Here is a 22,329-nt window from a genome sequence, read left to right on the forward strand (position 1 = left end):
GTTGAGTAAATGAACATGGTTGTTTTATTCTATAAACTACGGACAATATTTCTCCCAAATTCCAAAATGTAAATATTGTCATTTAAAGCATTTATTTTCAGAAAATTAGAAATGGCTGAAATAACAAAAGAGATACAGAGCTTTCAAATCTCAAATAATGCATATAATAAGGCAAATGGTTCATATTCATAAAGTTTTAATAGTTGAGAAATCAATATTTGGTGGAAAAACCCTGGTTTTTAATTGCAGTTTTCATGCATCTTGGCATGTTCTTCTCCACCAGTCCTACACACTGCTTTTGGATAACTTCAGTTCAGCGGTTCAGCTTGGTTTAATGGCTTGTGATCATCCATCTTCCTGTTGATTATATTCCAGAGGTTTTCAATTTGGTAAAATCAAAGAAACTCGTCATTTTTAAGTGGTCTCTTTTTTCCCAGAGCTAAATACATAAGTGTGTGTTTTTGGCGGGAAAGTTTTGTCGCGTATCTATTAGTGTCGCGCGCTCTCACTTGCTAGCTAAATGTTGTTGTTTATGAAGAATGAGAGTGGAGCTCCTCCTCCTCCTCCACTTCCTCGGCGCGCGCACTCACACAAACGCACGCACACACACGCACACGCTCGCGCTGCAACTCCACACATCCGCGCGCGCACAGCCATCCCCCTGCTCATCCCGTTCCCGGACCACACAGGCGCGCGCGAAAAGAGCCCCCCAAAAAAGGAGCTAGCAGGGAGGAAAACGCACCCGAAGCGAGCAATGCTCTCTCCCCCCGATGCCTCACGCCGTTTGAGAGCGAGGCAGGATGAGTATCGTGTCCTCCGGATTCTTGGCGCGCGTCTACTTCGGAGTGCACGTCGTGCTCCAGTCGCTGGTGGGACCCGGACCCGGGCCCGGGCACGCGCACCCGCAGCCGTGCCACATCCTCGCGCGGATCGGCCACACCGTGCGCCTGGGTGCGCTCGTGCCTCCGCAACAGGCGCTGCGCGTGCAGGCGGCGCTGGACCGCGCGCTGGCCGGCCTGGCGCGCGCCGGCGGCAACCTGCTGCCCTACAACCTGAGCGTGGAGATGGTGGCGGGCGAGCCCACGAGCGCCGACCCGGAGTCGCTGTTCCGCTGCGTGTGCCAGGCGGTGGTGGTGCGCGGCGTGTCCGCCGTGCTCGCCTTCCCGCAGAGCCACGAGGAGCTTGTGCACGTGGACTTCATGGCCTCGTTCCTGGAGATCCCGTTCGTGAGCATCATTGAGCACGGGGAGCCGCTCAGGACGCAGGTAAGTGAATAGGCTGGGGAAGCGCGTGCGCGCGCGCGGCTGCTGCTGCTGGATGCGTGCGTGTTTTTTGTTTGTTTGTTTGTTTGAATGCGTAATGAGGACACTTGGCTCATGGTGCTGTGCGTAAAGGGACAGATAATTTATACTCATCAGAAAGTGGAAACGGTGCAGATGTTTTCTCAAACATGATCCTTAAGCTCCAAAAGGTGCTACAAACTACAAAGGTACTGAAGATGTACCTTTGAGGAATACCATCTCAATGTCGCATTTGTAGCATTTGTTTCTGAGTGTGTTTCAGTCTATAGAGGATTGAGCAACTGGTTTATACTTTCAAACCTCTATCAGAACATATGTATGAGAGATTTGTCGACCAGATTGAGAAAAAAAAGTCCCCAAATTTGGTTCTAAAGTTAAAAACCATCAGTGGAAATCATTGCTGTCCATATGGCTCAAATTATACAACGATGATACTTTGATATTCATGAGTAGTCTTGGTTCATTGACCATTGCTGAATGCTGAATCTTCAAAGACCATGAGACACCGTCCAGTGTGAGACTGTCTTATATGAAATCTAGTGATGTTTTCATATCATTTGACCCTTCGAACCAACCCTACATTTATTATTCAGTAACCTTGGTTTTCTCATACAGAATCTAGCCTATATAATGGATTATGAATTTGGTTTAGCCTATTTTGTATTGTGGTGTCCCACAGGGTTCAGTTTTAGTGCCCATAAAATTGATGCTTATTATTATACCATTAAGACAGTTATGAAAGTGAAAAAAAGGATAATGTGGGCTTAAATAGATACTGGGACCTTAAAAGGTTAAGGGGGCTGGACAGAGAGATGTCTCCCATCTGGGGAACCCAACCCCCCCCCCCCCCCCCCCCAAAATGCACAGACAGCAGTTGACATTTGTGCACCTCAAGCCTTGATTAGGATTCGCTGCTTCATATCTAGTGTTTCACGTTTAAAGAAGCTGTGACCTTCGCTGATGAAACCCGCCCCCTACATCCTCACCACCCATCCCCAGCACTGATTGGTCTTCAGACCAGCTGCTTTGCAAGTAATTGTGTGACCATGTCCTTTACTTGTTCTCCCTCTTGCTTGCTGATTGTGTTTGATGTAACGGAGCACCGGTATGAATATTGTCTCTGAAGGAGCTCAGCCATCCAGCTAATTTGAGTGTATGCTGTGTGTTTTGCACCTGTCACGGCTGATGGTGTGTTTGACTGGCTGGGTTTGCACTGCAGGGACCGGCGAGCGCTCCAGCAGGGGAGGGAAAAAAAGAAAGAAAAAACAGCCAGCTTACATCACAAGGTACTTTAAGAAATTAAAAAGGGGGGAAAAATCACACACCGTAAATCTCGAGGCCGGTCAGGGAAAGCGCACACATTTGTCTTGTTTAATACAGGCTCGTTAAAATCGCTTTGGAGCCGCTCTCGATCTGCTGTGGAAAGTATCGGATCACTTAACCGAAAGAAAAAAGGGCTTTACACCGTATTAAGGTTGATCCTGTTAAGAGGTTGTCAGCGATATTGGACGGTATTGCAGAGAAAATATAGTATCACAATACCTTTTCAAGAAATAGTGGACAAAAATCTAATGAACATGATTGATCACATAATTGATACCAGATGCAATTAATCAGCAAAGACTGACTGCATGCAAGATATCCTTAGTTTTGAACAAGATATAGTAGGCCAGTGGTATTATATTTATAGTCATATTGTATTTATAGTCATAAATCATGTTGATTAGATTTTATGGTCATAAAATCACAGATCTATGATTTTATTCCAAATAAAACATATTACATAAAAATAAATAAAAAAATACAGTGCTTTCAGAACTCTACTAATGTTTTAACTCAGAAATCAATATTTGGTGGAATGACCCTGACTTTTAATTAAAGCTTTCATGCATCTTGACACGTTCTCCACCAGTCTTTCACACTGCTTTTGGCTAACCTTATCAAGCAGTTCAAGCATATTGAGCTAGCCATGACAGGGCCTTGGTCTGGTGGTGCTTCATCTACACCTACACCATCTTGACCTAGCTGTGTGATATGGAGTTCTCAGAGTTGGAGAACATTGCCAGATAGGAAGAAAGCAAGTTTTCTAAGAGGATGACCTTTGGACCACAATCCTCTGTAGTTCAATCCTTATGGTCTTCTGCACACTTGGCCCCTTCTTCTTATGAGCCTGTTTCAAACTGTTCTTTCTGTGCACTTCACCTCAGCTGCCACTTGCCATTCTTTTTGTAGGTCACTTGATTTCATCTTGTGGTTGCTGACCGACATAGGAATAAGTTAACAGTCTATATCCAGGCCTGAACTCCTCTGTAAAACCTCTGCTTGAATCGTTGTGACAGGAGTGGCATAGGGTCACCCAAAAGCAGTGTAAAAGACTGGTGGCGAGCATGGCAAGATGTGATTAAAAATCAGGGCTATTCCACAAAATATTGATTTCTAAACTTGGTTTGCTCTTTGTATGGAAGCATGTTTTAGTCAGGGATGTTTAAGTGCTGGCAATATCTATGCAAAACTGCATTTTGACTTTAATTGTGTTGTCTTGGACTAATATTTGAATTTGTTTGATGATCTAAAACATTTAAGAGTGACAAACATGCCAAAAAAATAAGAAATCATGAAGGGGTCAAACTCTTTTTCACACCACTCTATATAAAAGCTCTTTTTTTTTTGGAATGCACTTCCTGTCTGAAAGCATAGCTGCTGCAGTTCTGCCATGGGACAGCCCTAGTTGAAGATCAGTGAGCGACAATAGTTCCTGCCGGCTTTACAGCCTGTAAACCTCTCCCTCCTTCTCCCACGGTCTGCCAATCAGTATAAAAGCCCGGTTTGATCTGCTCTGGAGCATGTTACGCTGGAGAGGAGGAAAAAAAACAAAGACTGTGAGTAATAGGAATCACTTGTGGGGGGTGGTGTGGGGGGTAGTGGTTGTGAGTGGAGCTGGAGTGCTGGGGGATGCCTACATGCTGTTTCAGTGGATTTGCTGCTCCTGCTGTTTGAAGGGAGATCATTCTTCTGCAGTCTTTCTCAGCATCTTTCTTTTTCATCGTTTGTTAGATCCACCTGCAGTGTTCCTTCACCAAAGTGTTTCCGAGATCTGCCCGGGTTCTCCTGTGCTTCTGCAGTTCCATGTTTGTAAGAAGGAAGGATCTCACTCAGTGCTGAAACGTCAGAGCAGCTGAGAACATGTCAGTAGTGTGGTGGGTTTTTTTTTATACACCAGCTGTGCTCCGACCCATACAGAAAAATATGTATAAATAAAAAAAAAAAAAACTCTGCATAACTAGAAAGCTACTTCATATTCATACATTCACAAGGAATATTTCTGCTTCTTGAGTGAGAAACAGTTGAGTATAGAGAGCAGCCAATCAGAACACCATTTTTTTTTTTTTTACATTTATTGGCACTCATCATCAGAGGAATAGTTGCCCCCGGAAGGAAGTGTCACATTGCAATGCTATAGAAGCTTCAAAATGAAGATGAGCGTTACCACAGCAAGAAATTATTAAAATAAATGATTTAAACTGATATGGGCATATTAATTGAGCTTAAATGTCTAATTCCATTGTTTTTTTCATTCATTTTAAAATGTCTAGTTGTGGTCTCTAGTATGAATGAATGCCATGTAAGCTGTTTTTTTTTTTTTTAAAGTGCTCCGGTGATCTGGTTTAATATGCTTTAGTCTCCTGGAGGAGTGGGAGAGAGAAAGATAGGATTTCAGCTCATGAATATTCATACATGCAAACATACCGCCTCTGATTGGCTAACAGCACTGCAAGGCAGTGAGACGGACAACAGTTAGAAACGTTTTAAAATAAAGATATTTTAACACTTTTCAATTTCATATGTTACTTTACAACATTTGTAAAGCCCTGCTAAGTGCAGTCCAGCCACTGACCTAGAAAAAATTCCAACCATTTGTTACTTAGCTCTGAATTACTGGGCAAAGCATAAAACACTGATGTGTTATTTGCACAAATAACACAGGAACGGACTGCCATGCTGTTCCATGTCCTGTTGTAATAGTGCACAAACAAGTGTGCATTCAGAAAAGGTAGATCCACTGGTTGAGGACCTTATTGTCATAACAATGGGCTGCCAAAGAGCCATTTTTAAATGGGCACTAAACCCTCAGATTTCAGCTGACTCTTCCCTTAGCTCAAATTTTAAAAAGGCTAAAAAATGAAAGGGGCAGTTTGGGAGGGGCACTGGGTGATGTATGTGTTTAGAGGCAGGGCAGGAGGGAGAGCTGATTGGCTGAGCTGCAGCAGCAGCAGTGTGCCTCTGATAGCGGTAAGACCCAGATGATTGGACGTCAGCAGGGGTGCGAGGGGGCTGGAGAGGGAGAAATGAGTTTTTTAAAGATTAGAAAATGATTATAAAAAATTTAAGCAGGACTGGTATGTTTCATTACTTCAAAGAACCACATTTAAGCTATTAATACAAAACATATGGTTTAGGGTGTAGTGGCTCTTTAAAGAGACATATTCAACATGTTTCTTGTATTTTTTTTTTTTTAACATTTGATATCCACTTTGAGTTGTCTGAGTCATTGTTACAGGGCAATTTTCTAACCTCTCTTTATTTATTTAGAATTAATCATTCTGTGTTTAATTGTAAACACATTGCACCTTTAAGACTGACTTATATTATTGACCCAGAATGACGTAAACCGCAAAAAATGCACTTCCGTGTTGTATCACAGTGCCAGCGCTGTGTTTATCTGAATTATGAATGGCGATCAACAGGTAGACTAGTCAAGGACACAGTGAAGGTTACAGTGTGAATGGAGTCTCCCTCTACATGCTGTGGGTTTCAAAAGAACCTGAATTCCGTTACAGACAGAAAGAAATTACGTACTTTAAGGCAAAGAGTGAAAGCCATCTGGCTGGACTCCTTTAAAGGGAAATAATGAATGGGTTTTTTAAAATTTGCTACAGTAATACAAAACAAAATATTGCAATAATTAAGTATATAGATTCTTACACCTATAAAAGGTATACAACTATAGAACATAGCAATAACAATCCATTTGAATGAAAAAATAATCTTTTTCTTATAGAGGTTCTTCTAAAAAAAATAAATATTTAAGTAGTTTTCAGACTATAAGGCACAGTGGATTATAAGGTGCATTAAACGACACTAGTAAGAATGTATACTTAAAATGAACAAGGGTGTCACCATGTTTACATTCTAATTCTAAGGGGCGGGGGGCGCCTAAGTAAACAAAACTTTAATTCTTAAAATAACACCCTTTTATTTTAAGGTCAAACAAGAGCTAGATGTTAATCTACACAGATTTCTCTCCTGAAAACTGTTTTTTTTGGTGATTAAAGCGCTTATGTTTATTTACATTAAGCTTAGAATTGTATTTTGTCCGAGGGTAAGTGCTGGCCATGGTTAGCAAGTGCTTAGCCAGCCCCTGTTAGCATCACTAGCCAGCCCCTGTTAGCATCACTAGCCAGCCCCAGTTAGCAGCACTAGCCAGTCACAGTAAGTAGTGCTAGCCAGCCGTGGTTAGCAGTGCTAGCCAGCTGCGGTTAGCAGTGCTAGCCAGCCGCGGTTAGCATTCCTAGCCAGCTGCGGTTAGTGCTAGTAAATGCGCTGAGGAAACCCTGAGTGTTCAGGTAACACCTAGAAGTTCGTGTTATGTAGCTTGTTTTAACACAGTAAATGTGCAGACTACAGTCTGGTGAAAGATCCAGCGCTGCGGTTAGCGGCTAATGCTAATGTGGCTGCCCTCAGCCTCAGCACTGGAGAAACTTAATTGTAACTTCCCTGTAATGCTGTGCTTTAGCAGAGTAGCTTTACTGCTCCTTAATGTCTGCTAGAATTAATTCACAGGGTGCTCTGTCAATTTTTGGGAAAATTAAAGGATTTTACGTGCGCCTTATAGTCTGAAAAATACTGTGATTTAATGGTTTTATTGAGCAGCAGAAATCTGGGTCTGCGTCAAAAAACATTTTGCTTAGTGCGTGAATATATTAAGCCACACAGATGTCCTCAGTAGACAAGAAAAATGCAGGATGTGGGCTCATCCCGTTTCTTTCTTTGTTCATTTTGTCATGAAAAAGCAAAACTGATCCACCATTCCGCTGCACTTTGAGGTGCTTTACGATTATGGGCTCTGACAGTAAAGAACTGTGTTCCTCGAAACACTGACCCTGAGTGCACGCATTGCCCTGACACAGCAGCATTAAGGTCAAACCGTAAATCGCATTGGGGGTGATCAGAGGGAATGAGAATGAGACTTCAACAGAACTGAAAGTGGGACCACTGCACTTTGCTGCACAGTGCTCTGAATGTGCTGCTGATTTTGTTTTCTGCTGTACAGGTAGGAAAAGTTGCTAGTTGCTGCATCTCAGTGGAGGATTTTCAAGGAAGTCTTTGTGTTTTGGATTGTTAGCTGTGGTCAGCGGTTCACAGAGATGCACAAGATTGTCTGAAGTAATGAGAACAGGGAGGGATTCGAACACTGAGGCTTTATAACACTGAGCAAGAGCAATGAAATGTGTACTAACTGAGACACACAGGTTGTAGGCATGTGGCAGAACATTACAGCGAGGAAACACTGTAATAAGAAGGTGTCCAGACCAAAAGCAGCTGAACAGTGGAGAAAGCATATTGTTTCTTTCATTTTAAAACAAAACTGTCTCCAATTTTACTGTTTTTCACTTTTTGGCATCATTTTAATATGGCTGTTTACATGAGATTTTAGCAGGCCAATGATTACCTTTTTCTCCCTTTATTTTTATTTATTATGTTTTTGTCTTTTAGTGTAAATAGCTGTATTAACTCAAATTTAACACAATTAAAAGTAAAATTTGTGAACATCCTAAAACTTAAAACAATCTCTTGAGACTGAAAGAGCTGTTAGCGGGAGTATTTGGTGCTGCTGACTGTTTGTAACACTCCCATCTCAAAAGAGCAGATTTATGATTTGGCAGAGACAGACAGAGACAGTGTGTTTTTCTGTATCTTTCAGTCCAATTTTAGTTTCTGGCAGTCAGCATGACAGTAATCGTAGCTGCAGTTTGTCCCCCCTTCACTGCAGCAACAGCCTCTTCACTCCAAGAAAAAGTGGGTTCAGAGACTCATAACAATATAACAATAGTACTCTTTTATGTGCTGTATAAAATAATGTTTAAAAGGTTCCTTAAAGAACTTCCTCAAACAGGATTTCTGTCATTGAACACTGTTTTTTAATTCTGGGCTTGTTGCCCCCTGTCCAGCCCTTCTATTGCATTTTCTACTCTCAATATCCCTGATGTAACTAATCTGCTCATTTATAAGTCTTTTCAGAGTTACATGGGTGTGTTGAATCCTAATAATACTCTAACATGGGCAGAACAGGGGGCACCAGGACCAGGATTGAGAAACTGTGTATTAGAAGAACCATTTGACTGTGTATTATAATGGATGGAGTTCATGAGGTTTAATAGCCAGAACCCTTCAATAACTACTATTTAGAAAGAACCGAGACCAGCCCTTGTCATATTAAATGCTTTAAAAGTGGGGAAAACCTCTTATAGATGGAATCAAACTCACAACCTCCTTACAGTAGCATAAGTGGAAATCAAACTTGCAGACTTCTGATTTGAGCATTACCAGGAATCAAACTTACAACCTCATGACAACACCAGTGGTAGGAATGAAACTCACAACCTCCTGACAGTAGCATTTCTGAGAGTTGAACGTGCAACCTCCTGATTGGACCATTACCAGGAATCAATCTTACAACCTCATTACAGTTGCTTCTGATTGGAGCACTAAATCAAACACACAACCTCCCTGACTGTAGCATTAACAGGAATTAAACTCACAATCTCTTGACAACAGCATTGACATGAATCAGGCTTGCAACTTCCTTGCAGTAGCATTGCTGGGATTTTAACTTGCAACCTCCTGATGATAGCATTACCAGGAATTAGACTTACAAGGTCCTGACAATAGCATTACCAGGAATCAAATTCACAACCTTCTGACAGTACTGTGGCTGGGAAGCTTACAACCTTCTGGTGATGATATTGACAAGATAAAAACTCACAACCTCCTGACAATAACCTTAAGGTAAACAGAGCTTACAACATCCTGACAGTAGCATTACCAGAAATCAAACCCACAACCTGCTGACAGTAGCATTACCAGAAATTAAACCCACAACCTCCACAACCCACTGACATTACTGTGACTGGGAATCGAGCTTACAACCTCCTGGTGATGGCACAGCCATGATTCATACTCACAACCTCCTTACAAGAACCTTAGCGGTATCCAAACTGCAACATCCTGATGATAGCATTACCAGGATTCAGACTCACAACTTCCTGACAGTAGCCTAAGTGGAAACAGAACTTGCAACATTCCAATGATATCATTACCAGAAATGGGAACAGAACTGGCAACATCCTGACAGTACCCTTAGTGGGAACCAAACTTGCAACATCCCGATGACAGCATTGCCAAACCGACAACTTTCTGGCAGTAGCCTTAGTTGGAACATAACTTGCAACATCCTGACAGTAGCCTTAGTGGGAACAGAACTTGCAACCTCCTGACAGTAGCCTTACTTGGAACAGAACTTGCAACCTCCTGACAGCACCCTTAGTTGGAACAGAACTTGCAACCTCCTGACAGTAGCCTTAGTGGAAACCAAACTTGCAAAATCCTGATGATAGTATTACCAGAAATCAAACCCACAACCTCCTGACAATAGCAGTACCAGGAATCAGACATACAACCTACTGACAGTAGCCTTAAGTGGAACAGAACTTGCAACCTCCTGACAGTAGCCTTAGTGGAAACCGAACTTGCAACATCCTGATGATAGTATTACCAGAAATCAAACCCACAACCTCCTGACAATAGCAATACAAGGAATCAGACATACAACCTACTGACAGTAGCCTTAATTGGAACAGAACTTGCCACTTTCTGATGAGAGCATTACCAGGAATCAGACGCACAACCTCCTGACAGTAGCCTAAGTGGGAATAGAACTTGCACCTTCCTGATGATAACATTACCAGAAATTAAACCCACAACCTCCTGACAGTAGCCTTATTGGGGACAGAACTTGCAACCTCTTGATGATAGCATTAGCAGGAATCAAACCCACAACACTCTCCTGACACTCAAACCAACATTCAGGTTGAGCTGCTTGGGGTCTTAGTGTTAGTTCTGAATTTTTAAGACCTTTTTAAAGAATTTAAAATATATGCAAGTCATAAGAAGCTTCAGGAGTTCAACAGACATTCCCTGAAGCCTCCCTCTCCCCGCACACCTCTCCACGTCAAAACAGCCAGCCAGACAATTGATTTGGGACAACCCCGTAGTCCTGCTTTCAATGTTTATTACAACCTGTTCTGGAAAACCTCTTTATCGAATTATTGCAGAATAACATGCTATTCAGCAGGAGGGTCGGTGAATATTTGGGTTGTCAGATGGGTCATTTAAGGCACAGAGCGAAATGCTGCCGTCTGCAGAACAAAAATCGATGAATTTAATCAAAACCATAAAAGTCAATTATCTCTCGGTAGTGTCTGACATGTTCGGGAGAGCACATTCTCAGAGTAATGATTTATTTTCTGTGAATGTCAGTGCACCTTCCCCAGAGGTTTAGAACACGCTGTGACCCAGGTTGCCATCTCCTGCCTCCAGAGCATGGAAACAGGTACTAACCTCATTGGGGATTTGGGTGTTCAGTAACCTATTAACACTGTCTTCACAAATGTTTCTTGTAGAGCTGGACAATATGGCCCTAAATTAGAAAAATAGATTATTTATTGAAACAATATACTATTGCAACAAAGTAAATGATACATTTAATTAATTAAAATAAAACCTGTAAACAGTAGCTTACCAAAACTTTTTACCAAGAATTTTGCATAAGATAATAATAATAATATAACAAAATAACCACAATATTGTTTTATTAAAAAAAAAGATTATTATTGTGTCACTATATATTGTCTAGCCTCTTAACCTCCAGGCCTGTTTTTGCCATTTTCCGCCTGAATTTTACACACAAATCTTGAGGCCTTATACTCAAACAGGATATAAAGTAGAGACAGTATCATGAAGTATTGTTATTTAAAAGCCTTTGAAGTTTTATTAGAAATACTTAAAAATGTTGAAATGGATCCCCAGTGGTCAGAATATGATAAAAACAACAAAAAAATCTAGGCGCTTTTCAAAATTTTACTTTAAAATTCATGTTTTAGAGCCTATAACTTGGTCAGTTCTTGTGGTCGAAAACATTTTTTTATTTAAACTTGTTCCATTAGTGGTCTACTTTCACCCTGTAAAATTTGGAATTAAAAGGTCTTATAGTTTAAAAGATATTGGACCTACAGTAAATAATAACCTTTCAGCAAAGAACAGGCCTATTCTGACAAAAAGCCTTTAAAAAACGTGACTGACTACCTTTCCTGCACTAAATGGGCCTAACACGCTCTCTACTGGGCCATAGAATAAGCCAGAAGTGTGAAATCTCGCAGAAAACTCTCTTTGACTGGTCAGAGCCTGACGACAGCGGTTAAATTCGGCCTATCGCCGCTCCTGACTCCATTTCTCCGCCTCTGATTGGCCGAGAGGTCTGAGTGACGACACAGTCGCTAGGTAAGGTTCCGATGAGTAAGGAAGTTTTGGACCGGTAGCGATCGGACATACGGTTCAGTTTATACGAATTAATTAGTGAAGATGATCCGCCGCTTTTTGGGAGCACTCTTTACGCTTTCCTGAGGATTTCTACAGACTGGAGAGGAGTATCAGGTCGAGTTTGGTATCGGATTGAAGCTCTCCGTTCGTTTGATGTATATTTTAGCCCCCTTTGGTAAACTATGTCGTTATGAAAAATATGAATATTCATATCATAACTATATTTTTTTCTTAAAATCTTGTCTGCAAGGTATATTAACACTGGAATAGTTTATATTTGAGAATATATAAAGATAAAATGACCTAGATGACTGAAAAGCTGAGATTCTAAGCTTTTAAATGGTATATAGCTTGTCTATATTGACCCTACAGTTACTCAGATAAACACAAGCAAATATGATTTTAATAATTCATGCGGATTTCTGGCCCGCCGGCGGGCCAGGGCATGTTAAGAGGCTAGGATACGATGTGGCAGACCCCTAGTGTCCTCATGAAAGTCTTATGAATAAATACTGACCTTCAGGGTTGATACAGGTTAAGAATGTGCAAAATGTATCATACACAACAATATTTATTTCATTTATTAAACAATACAAAAAAATTGTATCATCATAATTGTCCTGAAAGCATTCTTTTTTTGTGTCTGTTTTTCAATTTAATGTGCCGCTTTAAGTGTATTTTCCATATAATTCTTGATGTTTGCAGTTTGTATGCATATATTTTTTTATATAAGAAACCAATTAATGATGATGTTTTTCTTGATTTTACCAAATTAAAAACCTCTGGAATATAATCAAGAGGAAGATGGATGATCACAAGCCATCAAACCAAGCTGATCTGCTTGTATTTTTGCACCAGGAGTGGCATAAAAATATCCAGAAGCAGTGTGTAAGACTGGTGGAGGAGAACATGATGCCAAGATGCATGAAAACTGTGATTTAAAACCAGGATTATTCCACCAAATATTTAATTCTGAACTCTTAAAACCTTATGAATATAAACTTGTTTTCTTTGCATTATTTGAGGTCTGAAAGCTCTGCATCTTTTTTGTTATTTCAGCCATTTCTCATTTTCTGCAAGTAAATGCTCTAAATGACAATATTTGTGTTTGAAATTTGGGAGAAATGTTGATGCGTAGTTTATAGAATGAAACAATATTAATTTTACTCAAACTTATACTGTATGTTTTTTTTTTCTCATCCCACCACAATCTGGATTGAGCGATTTAATTGGATAAGGTTTTCAGAATTAAATTCAAGCTGAAAACAAGCTGAAATAAAATAGGAATAACAAGGCTATTTTTTAAATGTAAGGAGTAGAATGTTCAGATAACTGTCGGAAAATATAAGGATTAGACATAAAAGGTCATCTGAACAGTAATTACTCCACTAAAGTATAGATAATCAACATTTTACATTACATTACATTACATTACATTTGTCAGATGCTTTTGTCCAAAGTGACTTACAATAGTGAAGTACAAAAGTAATAGAAGTTAAAGGTAAAAACATCTTTAGATGGGCCTAAAAGAGGTCAAAGGGAAATAATGGGATAGAGGAGTGAAGGAGGGGAAGAAGGAAATGAGGTTAGAAGTAGTTAGTGTGTTAGAGGTGTTAGGAGAGTAAGTGCTCTTTGAAGAGCTCTGTCTTCAGGAGTTTCTTAAAGATAGCGAGAGATTCTCCTGATCTGGTAGTGGAAGGTAGTTTGTTCCACCATTGGGGAACTCTGTATGAGAACAGTCTGGATTGCTTTGTGTGAGTGTTTGGTAAAGCGAGGCGACGTTCATTGGAGGAGCGCAGCGGCCGGGAGGTGGCGTAAGCCTTCAGGAGTGAGTGCAGGTAGGAAGGAGCCTGTTCTGTCATCAGCTTGTAGGCGATTGTAAGAGCTTTGAATTTGATACGAGCATCAACTGGTAGCCAATGGAGCTCAATGAGCAATGGGGTGACATGTGCCCGTTTTGGCTGGTTGAAGACCAGACGTGCTGCTGCATTCTGGATTTTACTGAAGTAACGAGAGATAATAAGTTATTCGTACTTTGTTACTCGATATTTCTAGAACTGCAGCTTCAGCTACAGGAGATATTCAGTAAATTCAGTGTGAAAGAACGCTTGTAATGCAGCCACTTGTTGTTGGTGTTATTGTCGCTCAGTCACTTGCTGACATGACCGGTCAGGCGCAGACAAGACCTCTGAGGTATGACCACTGACCTTGACACACTTCCTCATAATCAGCCGGATGCATAATGTTACACTGAGCCAGGCTTCTGCCGGCCGCCGGCTGAGCAGGAGCCGGTCGGGGGCGTCTGGAGAAGCTCTAATAAGTATAAAATTGAAGGAGCTGCAGAAAGGGCTGTTGGAGAAACCAGTGGAAGATAAGTTGTAATGGCATGCAGGTGTGCAGCAGCGATAGGAAGAATTGCCTCCTGGGCTGGGGGGCTTCACAGAAAGATATCTGGCCCTGATGTGTGTGAGTGACAGAGTGCTTACCGTGGGTGAATCATTCTACTGCTCCTGCTGTAGCTTCACTCTTCTGTTCAGTGTACAACCTGATTCCAGAACTGATTTGATTGGATGCTTGTGCCCATGATGATGCGTTAGGGGGTTATGGGGTTAGAGGGTTAGGGGGGTAGCCTATGTAAGCGGAGGTGGGCAAAGTAGTGTAAATAATAAAACAATTAGACCTGGAGATCCTAATGTGTTCCCAGTGCAGTTAATCTTTAGAAGAGATGAACCAAAATTTACACACAAATTTTCAATCGTTTTGTTATTTTTTCACCTTGAATATGGTTTCATAGCCTTAATGTATTTTTGCAAAAAACTTAAATAGAAAAAAGTATATCGTCGCTGTCCAATGAAAAACACTTATCTCCAAAACCGCAACTTTACTGGAGAGAGAAAAAAACTTTCAATGGAAGTCAATGTAAAAAGAGTTTATTCTAGGTCATTTTGAAGAGTTTCAATTGGTCCATTCATCAAAAAAATTTTGCACAGTGTAAGAGACAGTTTTGTCTGTTCAAATTATGTAGTTATCTAAAAAACAACAAAAATGGAAAAGTGTTTTTCATTGGACAGCGATGATATATTAAAAACTTAATATTTTTTTAAATATCCAGCAGACAAACCAACAAAACACAATAGGGCTGCGACGATTAGTCTGCGTAATGCAAAAATGTCGAGCATCCTGATTGGCCTCTCCTCGTGATTAGTCAGCCAATGAGGTTTCAGTGTGAGTGGGACTTTCAGCGTGTGACAAAGCGGGAAAGAAAAACACGCATAAGCTTCTGCCAATCCGATTCATGATTTTCATTAGGGGGGCGGGGCCATGGCTGTCTAACCTCTTCTCAGCCCTCTGCTGAAGGTGCTACCCATTGGTTAGTGGTAAAACGGAGCTCATGCTGGATTAGTTCAATAGTTAACTAACTATTATGAAATTGCGACTGCAAATGAGACAGATATTGTGTCATGTCATATATTAAAAAGTCTTTTTTAACACTGCCCTTTAATGTGAAACTAATTCACAATAATAGGCCGCCTTACTAGTGAGTTTTTGTGTGTACTTAATGTTTTGGTTGATCTAGCACACTGTAGGCATACAAATGACTGATGTTTGTTGAACAGCTGTACTTGTAGAAAAATTAAGCACTGGTTGTTGTGGTCAATTGGACAATTGTCTATGGTACTTTTGTCATTTCTAGCTGTATTTGTGGGCTGAATTAAGATGTATTAAGTTCAGATAACTAAGTCAGGACTATGTAGTAGAATATGTAGTTATTTTAAAATTTATCTATGTGTAAGTCGGAGGGGGTGGGGTGTTACAGAAGGGGTACCCACTCTATAAACCAGTGTTAATCACAAACACTCAGAGCAGCTACACAGAATAATAGGTTGCGTTCCTATAATCTGCAGAAATGGAATCCACGGAGAAAGGACAAGGCTGTGTTTATTAATATGGTAAAAAAAAAAATAATAATAAAAAAATATATATATATATATATATATATATATATATATATATATAAAATATTCTGCATTTGATTGAAGAGCTTGTGTGAAACAGTGACTCATCAGTAAATGATGATGGAATGCAGCTGCATAAATGGACATTTCTGATGATCAAAGAAATGTACTTTTATGTAGTTAATTTTATATATTATAAAAATATGGATGTCAGTTTTTATTTTCTCATTGGCATCAGGAGACTTTTATTTTGGGCAGTTTTAGCATTGGATTGGCACCTACATACGCAGCATCTTCTGGGAATCGTCATACTGCTGCATCTTAGCACTGTCTTTCATGATGTTACCTAATGAAGATGAAAGAAAATTCCATTTTGTGAGAAAAATAAGAAGCTATTTTCGGGCTTTAAATTCTTCTCAGACACAGAACCAGAACTAAACAAGCTCAGCCATCTTTCCTAATATTTTCAATTTGTGTATCTTCTTAAATGATCTCACAGTGGGAGTTTGCAGCACTAATCGTATCAGTGGAAAAACAGAACTGGCTATTAAGAATGACTTAGTTTTAAATCTGATGATTTTCTTTGCATAGTTTTTTCTCCTTTTCCCTCCTGCAGACTGTGTTGCTGCCACATCCCTGGCAGAAGAAAGATGATTAGCTATTAGCCTGGAGTACACTTGCGTCAGATAGGCGACCGTATTGATTTGACCTCTCACCCGCCGCACTGTAAAGGATGGCTCGCCGACGAGAGCTTAGAGTTTCATATCTTTACAAGTCTGGCCTCAGATCCCACCCGGGATCAATGATTCTGTTTGTTAGTTTATTGATCCTAGATGTGGAAGTTAATTAGCATAGCTTTTAGATACATTCTTTGGTAGAACATGCAGACTCTTACCAGACCACTTATTCATTATGAAAAGCAGCAAAGAATGTCCAAAGATTTTAGAGAGATTACTAGAAAGGATGACCTTATTTAGACTGTGCAAATACAGCCTTACTACTGCAAAATAACCAGTGCAGCAGCATCTGCCTTAGTTTTAATGTTACTGTTCCACAGTTTAGATTTTTAATATTTTTTTTAGTCATATAAACACATCTGTCCGTTGCATTGCATTGGCACCCTGTGTGTCTGCAAGACAGCCTCTGTTCCTGTTATAAATAAATAAATAATATATTTTTTATATATACTTGATATATTTGTACACATCTGTTTACATTTTTATCTACATATTATCCCTTTATTGTATTTCTCTTTTGTAGAAAAAAAAGCTAAGAAAAAAATTGTCTGATTAAATGCAAAACGCAAAAAAATGTGGTAGAAAAAAAAACACACCGATATTCTTTAAAGCAACTTTATATATTTAGTTCTTACATAATTATATGTGAACTGACATGCAGCTTTTATATTAGAACACAGTGCAAAAATGACATCTTTGTATTTCAGTTAAGGAAAAGTGTACAATATTGAAATCCCTTTTCTTTACAGGTTTCTGACAAACGTAAATGTCTATCTACTAAGATTCCCTCTGAAAGCTTTTATATAAAAAGATGTACAATCTCCATTATCCCATTTCGGAAAAATGTATTACAACAGTAATTTAATTCATCAAATTAATTTGATTAACCTCCCAGCCTTAGCTGAAATTCAATTCTCTATACAAACTCCGATATCACAAAAACAAATCCTTTTTTTTTTTTTTTCCTCATTAGGGGACCTTTTTTGGGTTGTTTTCAGCATTGGCACGTACATACATGGGATAGGAATTTAGCATTTTGTAAGAAAAACAAGCTATTGATGCACTCTAAAATCTATACTAATATCAGTTTCCCCAGTTTATATATTTTTATTATTGTTTAGTCATTTTAAACTGTCCACATGTTCACGTTGTGTGAACATGATTTAATCACTAGAAATGCTCCAAAACCTTTTTTCTCTTGTCTCTTTTCTCTGTAAGTTACTGTTACTGGTCACCCCTCTACAAAGGTGCGACAGAGAACAGAGAAGGTTTGCCTTGAGTTTGTATGCTGTCTTTCACAGCTGTTTCTGATCTGCTCTGAATACTGCTGGGAATTCTGGGACTTCTGAGAGTGTTTTTGTCCCAAATCCACCAGCTCATCCACTGCAGTGTCCAGGAGGCCCTCTACTGATGGTTGGTGGTACATGCTGCTTTCTTACATTCCAAGAAATAATCCTTAATAATGATTAAAAAATAAAAGCAAACATCCTCACACTGAATTACCATACCAGCGCCTCCACGATAGCAGTGCTCAATCACAGCTCAGTGTGTCTAAATTATGCAAGACCTGTTTTCAGTGTGAAGGTTAACCAAACCAAGGATTAAACTGTGAGGCTGGAAAGTAGTTTGATTCAATATTTGCAATGTGAAGTAGTAATGAATTCTTTGCAGTCAATTTTAGAGCATCGGTTTGCATTGTGTTGCATGACTAATGGTGCGGTTCAGGGGCAACAGTCAATCACATGCGAGAAAACAAACGAGCAAGACGTGTGACTACGTGAGAAGGACAACATGGTCACCGCCTTTTTTCTTGCCTTGCTGAGTGGACATGCATGTCAAGTACCTGCGCTGTCGGGCGGTCACCTCAGCGTGTTTTCTGATTCCTAATGCGCACTTATTGGCCCATCATTGCGTTCCGAAGCCATCCACCCCACTTTGCTGGTAATGGATTCGGCTGAGTGGGCACCGGTGGGCTGGAAGAGCGTGAAACCGGATGGAGCTCGTTGGCGTCGTACTTCAGAGCTAATGCATTGTCTTCCCCTCCGACTGGCTTTTGGCAGGCGGCATCCTCAATGGATTCTAGAAGGACTGTGAGCCTGCCAGAGCCCGTCACGCGGCACCACCGCCGCACGGCCTCAGATCGCAGCCAGCCTTTAGTTATGTTGCACTCCTCTTGTTCGGGTCGTGACCGCCATTTTCGGAACACTACCTCTCCTGCTCTTTTCTTCCAAAGACGCTCGAGGCTAAATGGGCAGCTTGGACTGTTGTGGACTTGGGGGTGCTTCTAATCTCCCCCAGTGGCATTGGCAGAGGCTTCCCAGAAGGCCGTAGAAAATGCACTTCTTCTTCTTCTTGTAATGATTTCATCGGCAGGATGTCCATCCACTTGTAATCCAGCTCATTGAAGTTGCTTTTTGAGGGTTTTTTTTTTTTCGTGTCTTTTTCGTGCTTTGAAAATTGAGTCACAAACCCATAACACAAAGATATGAAGACTTTTTTTTTCTTCCACACTGCAGGCTTAATGCTGTACGCTGTTCACTGTGTCCTCCTACATCAGAAGAAAGAGAAAGGGTGCGACAGTGTGTCAGTGGGTGTTTAATTGAAGGTTAATGGAGATCATCACCTCCCTTCCAGACCAACTGCCCATTCAACTGCATTTCCTAATGCACACTCTAGTGTCAGACCATTTGTAGCTGTGGAGCACAATCGAGCATTACTCACTTTATACACTTTACCCACTGTGAAAAATGCTTTTACATGTAATAATGAAATGATTACGCTGACTTACTACTAGTGCAGTGTTCCATGACTTTTGCCATGTCTTGTAGAAAGCTAAAGAGAAGACTGCACTGACCTGCACTGAATGTGAAGGGGATTTCTGCCAGACTAGCTTGTCTAAATACAAGCAAACAATTCTGGACAGACATAGCCGGTCATGATCATACCCTTCAAGTTTGATATCTACTAGGGGTGGGCGATATGGCTCTAAAATAATATCACGATATGTCAGGGTATTTTAGCGATAACGATATACTTGGCGATATAGGAAAACAGAAAAATAATTAATTAATTTCAGGAATATAGTATAAGAGTATAACAGCATACTCATAATGTGGCAAAATAAATAATAGCATAAAATAATATAATGCAGCAAATAATATTGCAGAATATTTAGTGCATGCATATAAACTGCAAACTAAAACAATTATACAATAAATACACCTAAAGCTTCACGGTAAATAATAGATTTCTTTTAAGACAGAACATCTCTATTATCACGATATGGATTTTTAATATCATGATATTTCTGTGTCACGATATATTGTATACAATATAATATTGCCCACCCCTAATATCTACTTTGGATTGTAGTAATGCCTTATATAATTTGTTGGAATGTTAAAAGCCCACACAACTTTAGAAATGGAATCTACCATTTTTATGGCCGGTAATATTAGGCCTCACTCCAACTCATAATTCAAGTCGCCTTGCCATGAGCACACTGGTCAGTGTTGGTTACTGGTTGTTGTGTTTTGTCTTATTTCATCAAAAAGATTTAAACTTTAAACAATAAGGAATTTTGTGAAACATTTAGGTACTCTTATCTGGGGTGCTGTTAACTTGCAGTTTCTGAGGCTGTAGCTCTAGTAAACTTATCCTGTGCAACAGAGGTAACTATTGCTTTTCATTTTCTAAAGCAATCCTGATGGGAGCCAGTTTCATCATAATGTTTTTAATGGTCTTTGCGACTGCACTTAAGGATACTTTCAAAGTTCTCATAATTTTTTTGATTGAATGACTCATTTATTTAAGTATTTTTTTCTTTACTTAGTTAAGTAGCTCTTGCCATGATATGATTTTTTAAACTCCACTATGTATCATCAAGTAGAAATCTGTAACAAGATTTTGGTAAAGCTTACAATAAGAACAGAATGTCTCAACTTAATCATCACAATTTTTAAACTAATGTCTCATTATTATTTATTATTTATAAGCATGCTTAAGCATTACCATTTAGTTTGTAATTTATTTACCATTTATGTTTGATAATGTCTTAACTAGTGTCAATTAATAATTAGTTGAGTTAGTTTACTTAATTATTTAACACTGTTTATTACTTTCAAACAAACTGTTATTTGTAACCTTTATTATATATAAGTGTAAATATTTTTATTTCAATTAATTTATTAGCTTTTTTTGTTGGTATTCATGATCACTTATGGCAATAAGGTAAGAATACAAATTAAGAGTAAAATACATGAAAAAAATGTTTTCTTAAATAAAAAAAATACACTTTCTATATACAGATCTGGAAAAAAATAAGTGTTCACTTAAAAATGATGAGTTTCTTTGATTTTACCAAATTGAAAACCGTTGGAATTATAATCAGGAGGAAAATGGATGATCACAAGCCATCAAACCAAGCTGAACTGCTTGAAGTTATCCAAAAGCAGTGCGTAAGACTGGTGGAGGAGAACATGCCAAGATACATTAAAACTGATTAAAACTTGATTAAAAATCAAGAAATTAAAGTGGTCTCTTATTTTTTAGAGCTGCATATATACTTTAGATAACTAAACACAAAGTTATAAGGTTATAAAGTTATACTTTAGTTATACTTTAGATAACTTTGGATTGTCTCTGTTGGTTCATTCATCATGAAAGAGAAAGAGAGAGAGAGAAAGAGATTGTTTAAATACAGATATGGATATACTGGGAGCGTGATAAAAAATGTATAGTTTGGTTCGATATGATACAGCAATAAATGTTTAATGCAGCAAAAATAAAGTATGTCTGACCTGCCTGTTGTTAATATTAAAAAACGTAATGTTTTCATTTTCAATCTGTTTTGTATTGTACAGTATTTCATGACAGTTTGCTGCCTACAAGTTTCTTTTATATAATAATGTTTAACTCTCTGCACTGGCCTTACATTCGATTTAAAAGTGTAAAAAATGTAATACATATGTAGAAAAGGAACACATGTATTACAAAAGGAAAACAATAAGCAGAAATTGACACAAAGTAACATTAATACACATGTAAATATTGGCAGTGACCACAGCAATATTTGGTGTCTGCTCTGGATCAGAACAGTGTGATCGTATCAGCACACAAACACAGCCACATATGTTCAAATATTTATAGATGGAGTGGAGGCACTGGCTGGTCTCACGCACCCTGAACCCTGCACTGTTCTGTAGGGAACGATTACATATGTGTGAAATAGATAAGCAGAGATTCACATATTTCATAGAATTTGTGTGTATGAATAGAGGACATTCTTCTAAGCTCTGTGCTGCTCTGATTGAAGCAGGTGATTTCCAGTGTCTGAGAATTATGCTGTGTGTGCTTTCTGGATGATAAATAAATATATAAAAAGCTATTTCTACATATCATTATCTGTTTGATTTGATACAGAATAGGACTGAATTTCATGGTAAAATATTATATTAAAAAGGTTACTAAAATAAAGACAGAGGTGTTATGAAGAAATATGAGTAAACAATGATGGTATTAAATTTTCTCATTTCAAATATTATTATATTATCCTCCTTTCACTCTGTTCTTTAATATTTAGGACCCACAGGATAGACCACCACAGAGCAGGGATTATTTGGGTACAAACCAAAAACAGACAAATAACAGAACAAAATAGTGGTGCAGGAAAAAATCGAT

The 22,329-nt window shown here is 39.2% G+C and overlaps 1 protein-coding gene across 1 annotated transcript in view; it reads left to right on the forward strand.

Moving 5' to 3' along the window:
• The first annotated feature begins 564 nt into the window (after nt 1-564).
• grin3bb (glutamate receptor, ionotropic, N-methyl-D-aspartate 3Bb) overlaps nt 565-22,329 on the forward strand; it is a 119,710-nt gene continuing 97,945 nt past the window's right edge. The window contains exon 1 of the mRNA XM_007240182.4: nt 565-1,265. Within this exon, the coding sequence (XP_007240244.4) occupies nt 801-1,265 (465 nt within the window). The 5' untranslated portion in view covers nt 565-800. The remainder of the gene's footprint in view (nt 1,266-22,329) is intronic.

This window comes from Astyanax mexicanus, chromosome 16 (genome assembly GCF_023375975.1).
Source record: "Astyanax mexicanus isolate ESR-SI-001 chromosome 16, AstMex3_surface, whole genome shotgun sequence".
NCBI lineage: Eukaryota > Metazoa > Chordata > Actinopteri > Characiformes > Acestrorhamphidae > Astyanax > Astyanax mexicanus.